Source organism: Mizuhopecten yessoensis, unplaced genomic scaffold, assembly GCF_002113885.1.
Source record: "Mizuhopecten yessoensis strain PY_sf001 unplaced genomic scaffold, ASM211388v2 scaffold6683, whole genome shotgun sequence".
Taxonomy (NCBI): Eukaryota; Metazoa; Mollusca; class Bivalvia; order Pectinida; family Pectinidae; genus Mizuhopecten; species Mizuhopecten yessoensis.
Window position 1 is genome coordinate 1614515 of NW_018406672.1, and position 6575 is coordinate 1621089.

Consider the following 6575-nt stretch of genomic DNA (forward strand, 5'->3'; position numbering starts at 1 on the left):
TCATAAACACATATAACAACGTACAGACATAAATAAAAATAAGGAAAATTAATAACAGTTATCAAAACCTTTTTGCTGGATTTGATGTAATGATGCACATGTTTAAAACTGCTTGTATTGATTTCTACCGAAAGTTGAGAAACCATAACGAAAAAAAAATAGTTCTAAATTAAAATCAACATGCAAGGCATTTAAATTTTGGAGCAGGATGCGACTTTCGTTGTTAAAAGTATGCACTCACAAAAAAAAGTGAAAAACATTTTCACAGGGATGGCCACAATAACAAACTGGACTATCAACAAGATTTACTATATAAAGATCATATTTAAGTGGACTACACCGATGTCTAAGTTTTGTGTGCAAAACGTTAAATTTACTTTAACCGAAACCGAAGTAAATTGGTGGAGGAGATAGTACATTTGAAGTTAACGAGTTTTTGAAGAATTTAAAGAAGTCAATGATCGTAATGAAAGGTCCAATGAATTCCAACTGCGAAGAATCGAAGGTATAAAAGACGAATTTGTAAGAGAAAGTCTTAAAGGAAGAATAACCGTTGTTAAGGTTACAGCCTAGACAAGAATATGATTTGGGCGGACGAAGCACCCCAACCACTTACCCCATACTCCTTACCAACGCCCCAACCTCTTACCCCATACTCCTTACCCCAGCCCCAACCCCTTACCCAATACTCCTTACCCCCGCACCAACCCATTACCCCTACCCCTACCTCAACCCCTTACCCGGTTTACTTATTAGGGCATTGATCAATTACTTCGACGTATCCATGTTGGGAAACATGACGACTTTCACAGGTTTTTGGCTGAATAACATTTACGGTACGACCAGGTCAAAGTCGATACGTTATCACCGAAAAAGTGTTGGTCAGTATCAATGTGTGGTCAGTTGGCTGTTATCTGTCCTAACACTGACCGGACACGACAATGATTACTTTGATAACATGTTGACTGTCAATATATAGGCGGAGTCAGTGGGCAATACCGCCAAGTTGACCGATCGATTGTATACCATCGCCATCCTTTTACTCCAATACCGGTTAGGGCTACCGGAGTAGCCTCCCCTTGACCAAGGTATGCCTACGTACAAGATATGTTGCTCTCAATCTAGTTAAGTTTTAATTTAAACATATTTTATTTGATATCATCAAGGAATTGCTCTTAATTTACAGCTGTATTTTGATTTGATTGATTTGTCCTAACATCAGAACCTGGTCAGTCACTGTATTCAATGCAGTGGTCACTCATAGGGAAATTTAAACCATATTTTACTTCAATATTTTCTGCAAAAATATCCACCTTAGGGAGTTCTGCATATTGATATGTTTATTTTTATAATAAAATGGGTATACTTATGAAGTTCGGCTCGCGTGTAGCTACTATGCTAACTGATGGTCTGATCTGCTTCAGTCTCCACATTACAAATTACCTGGAGACCGAGGTAAGGGTCGAGAGGCGGGCAAGTCTGACAGACTGGTACCCTGTACTCTAATCTCTGGCTCACACCACCACACCAGACGGCTGACGACCAACGTATGTGTCCAGTGTCACTGATAACGGGTGGCAACGAGTCATGTATGTCAGCCGAATATGGTGACATTTGAATAAGTATCTTGAGGAATTTCAAGTTTTTTTTATTCAGTAATAATATTTAAAATTAGTTTAACCAACTTGTTATATACATTATCAAATTTGAGCGATTAGCAGCCCCTTCAAAGTAAATGTACCTTAGGCACAGTATTAATATTATCATAGATATCCTGTATAATACATATATAATAATTGACGTACACGGCAATGTAATAATATAGTGTTATGTCGACATCGCATGTATTCATTATGTCGACATTTCATGTCGATAATCTTACATACCAGGCACTCTAGACGAAGACTAACAAAGAATGATATCAGTATGTTGAGATATGGGTCTATGCTAGAACTGTCCAGCATTGTTAATCCAATCACTACTAATCCGGATATTCCACTATCAACCCACCACTAATCCGAGTATACCACTATCCAATGACCACTAATCCGGTTATGCCACTATCCAATGACCACTAATCCGAGTATACCACTAGCCAGTCACCACTAATCCGGTTATTCCACTATCCAATCACTACTAATCCGGATATTCCACTATCAACCCACCACTAATCCGAGTATACCAAAAGCCAGTCACCACTAATCCGGTTATTCCACTATCCAATCACTACTAATCCGGATATTCCACTATCAACCCACCACTAATCCGAGTATACCACTATCCAGTCACCACTAATCCAGGTATCCCACTATCCAGTCACCACTAATCCGGTTTTCCCACTATCATCCCACCACTAATCCTGCTATTCCACTATCACCCCACAACTAATCCGGTTATCCCACTAACAACCCACAACTAATCCGGTTATCCCACTATCACCCCACCACTTATTCCGTATCCCACTATCCAGTCACCACTAATCCGGTTATTCCACTATCCAATCACAACTTATCTGGATATTCCACTATCCAGCCACCACTAATCTGGTTATCCCACTATCCAGTCACCACTAATCTGGTTATTCCACTATCCAGTCACCACTAATCCGGTTATCTTACTATCCAGTCGCCACTAATCCGGTTGTCTCACTTTCCAGCATCGTTTATCCAACGGACACAAATCCGGTTGTCTCAGTACCCAGTTTCCTTAATCAAGCCACCACTTATCCGGTCATCCCCCTATCAAGCCACGGTAATCCAGCCACCACTTATCCGGTCATCCCCCTATCGAGCCTCGATAATCCAGCCACCACTTATCCGGTCATCCCCCTATCGAGCCTCGATAATCCAGCCACCACTTATCCGGTCGTCCCCCTATCAAGCCTCGGTAATACAGCCACCAATTATCCGGTCGTCCCCCTATCAAGCCTCGGTTATCCAGCCACTACTATTGCAGATACCCAATATCCAACCTCTGTTTAGAGAGACATATTTTCGTAAACAAAATCTGTTTCAGCTTTCCATCTGGCCACTTTTTGTTTGGAACAAATACTGCGGGACTGTCGAAACTCTTATAGAAATCTACAATAAATACAGTTGCGTTCTGCATACCACTTCGGTTTATATATGGGACTTCATAACTTAATGGCAAGATCACGCTTACCTCTTTGTAACAAAAAAAGGGGAGGCGTGTGTATGTGTGAGTGTTGGGGGGTGGCGGAGGGGTGGGAGATGGGGAACGAATCTGACTGGTTGAACATTTGCAATGGTATGAATTTTAGGGACATATTTAGTTTTTGAGATGCTTAAAGTACTTTCAGGGTTTTTGATATTGCAAAAAAAAATCCAGTTAAATTATTTTACCAATATACATGTACCATGGCCATATATTTTGTATAGGAGGTTTCTTCTAAGATCGGTCCCACATGTTGACTAATAGCTATCAGGATTATTCTCCCTTGAACTAGAAAAAAACCTCGATACGATGTCCCTCTTGTTTTCATTATATAGCCACCTCGCTTCGATCCAACATATTTCCACGCCATTTTCCTATTCTCTTAACAATGTGATTTACATGTCTCCCTCGAACCATCGCCAAATCCCTTTATGATACCTATATAACGTCATACAAGAATACAAACTTAAGGCTTTAGTTTCTAAACATTTTGTTTAAGTCTTTAATTACAACAGTTGTCTGTTTTGTACATCATAACTAGTTCTTTATCGTATCATTCCAATTAAATCAAATTAAAATCACTATGATGAACTTTGCAGGTTGAAAAGGTCGTGCGAGTGATATTGATCTAAAATACCGTCTTATACCAAGCAAGTGTAGAACGTTCACTTTTCACGACTGAGATTTTTTTTACGTCGATCCATTGTGCTTTTTTATTGAATTAATTCAGAAATATTATATATACTTACCGATCATATGCAACGTGGATAATGCAAAAGATCATCTCCACGATACACGATTAAATATTTACATGTAGTAGCTTTGTCTGATATTAATGATGCAGTTTACGACTTTTACATATTTCACAAGCCGGATACAAGTATGATATATATGATATACTCATGAAGGATATGCCTATGATATACAATGGGAGGTAATTTAAGTCCCTACTGAATAAGATGTTATTTGGACTGTGATTACAGTCGTTTATTAAACGTACAAACTCAAAAAAATGCTGTTAAAGCATAACACAAACAGTGCATCTTGGGATATGTTTATAAGCATATGGGTTTCATACCATCGTACATTTTCAGAATAAATATTTCAATTCTTAATTCGGAATTGCCAAATTCAGATTCTCATATCAGCTATGATTAGCATGCCCGATAGCTGACGTCGTCATAATGATGACGTTGAATTAGTAACGTTGAATTCCACTGACACTGCACTCGGAACTCCTCGGGTGACTCGTTCCTCGAACAGTTATGATGGAGCGTAGCGGAGTCACCCGAGGTTTGTCGATTGCTTGACACTGCCTGGAACATTGCTTGAAGGCGCAATTTTCTTTCTGGACGATGAGCGTGTCAAAGAATGGAATAGATCCGTCCTTCTCCTCCTCGTGGGTAAATTTGATAGAATTGGTTATAATCGCAACAAGGATGTTAAACCCATCAATCAATGAATCGCAATGTCAGTTATAGGAACTTGAAACCTACTCAGACATGGCTTGACAAAGGAACCTGTCGGTCAATATTACATATTTCAAAACTGATTGATCTTGTTGAAGAAATTTTACTGTACCTATTGTTGTGTCGGTTTTTTTATATCTATATCATTGCATATTGTTGATTTTCATATTAATTTTATTTGTACTCGACAGGTGCCCAGTTTCCTATTGAAGATGACAACAAACGGACACGTACAGCCTACACACGTGGTCAGCTGCTTGAGCTCGAGAAGGAATTCCACTTCAACAAGTACATTTCCAGACCGAGGCGGATAGAATTGGCCGCCATGTTGAATTTGACGGAGAGACATATAAAAATCTGGTTTCAGAATCGTCGAATGAAATGGAAAAAGGATGAAGCGAAACGTCGACCTAGACCTTTACCGTCCGATTCGTCTTCGACGAAATCGGAATCCCAAAACTCTCCCCCAGATTCCCCAACTCTCACAGACTTATCTCCCGTCAACACCGGTAAAAATGGCGGTCGATCACCAAACGGGGAAAGTGTAGAAAGTGTTCAAATAGTTACAAAAAAGGCATTATCAGAAAACGGTGTGTCGTCACATTTGAAAAAGGAAGATTCATCATGATATAAAATCATTCATTATCAAATATATATATTTTTAGATCATAATACATGGATTTTTGCCCAATTTGATTGTTGATCAATTGGCGTCGTGCAGAGTTAATCTCTAAAACAATTACATGGCTTTTCACAGATGACATGGCGGTGACAATGGCATGGACTGTTTACCAGTTGTCATCTCTTTGGGCCAATCTTCGATACATTTACAACGGATTGTGTACAGAGCATCCACAAGCTTCTTCGGTGAATCTAGTGCTGAAATCGACATCACGGAATCAGTCAACTATATATATATATATATGAAAGTCTCCTTAATATCGCCTCAATTATGCATTTCAATTAACAGTTACGCCTAAGTGGGCGTCTCAAAGAGTATGTACAATAGAATCTCGATAATCCAGACTCGTATAACAAAGTAAAGCCAGAATAATTAAGTCAGCAATAATCATACAAAAAAAATAGTTTTATTATGGATCTGGTATCAGTTATCTCCCTTCGTTTGGTCAGCATGCATTGATAATTATGGTGAGTGATGTTGTGAACTTTATACACATGATTTGATGAATTAAATGACTTGATATTTTCAAAATGGATTATACAATTACATTAACCTGTTTGTAATTTATGTTACAGACAGCTATACAAAATTAACCATTAACTCTGGAAGTGAAGTGACAAATGCATTCGTAGCTTTCGTAACGTTATTTTTTTTATTTTATTTTTTTATTTTTTTGCAAAGTGTCTGGATTTACGAGGTCTAACTGTGCAGGACTTTACAGACAAAAAATGGTAAAATGTTATCAAGACATCGTGGTATATAGGAAAATCGTGAAAATCTTGGAAGTCTAGCATTAGCTATAGAGCATTTGATTTAAATATGAAAGTCATTACGCTGATCAGAAGTTAAATATACTGAACAGTTGTTACATTATATATCACCTTAAGAGGCGAAAACATTTCTTGAACATACTTACCAGATATGGCTGAACGGTTGACAGTGCTCATCATAAGTATTAATTATATGCATATCTTGAAAATTGCATAACTTTGCATTGGACATACCTTACATAATGAACCCTTGCAGGCTTCTTCAAATAGTGCTAGTTTTGTTATTGTTTTTGTTATTGTTGTATTTTTAAAATCTGACAAAAATAATATGGAATTTGAATCTTGTTATAACAATAAAAAAAAAGTGCGTTGTATTTTGCTGTAAAGATGTTTTGTTCCATGTTAAGTGCAATTAGGCTATCGACAAATCATTTAGATTATGTATTTTATTCATGTTTCTGAACTGCTCGCTTTCTTTAA

At 37.9% G+C, this 6575-nt stretch overlaps 1 protein-coding gene across 1 annotated transcript in view; it reads left to right on the forward strand.

Moving 5' to 3' along the window:
• Nucleotides 1-5926, forward strand: part of LOC110452400 (pancreas/duodenum homeobox protein 1-like) — a 42997-nt gene extending 37071 nt beyond the window's left edge. The window contains exon 3 of the mRNA XM_021500902.1: nt 4835-5926. Within this exon, the coding sequence (XP_021356577.1) occupies nt 4835-5271 (437 nt within the window). The 3' untranslated portion in view covers nt 5272-5926. The remainder of the gene's footprint in view (nt 1-4834) is intronic.
• Nucleotides 5927-6575: the final 649 nt, after the last annotated feature.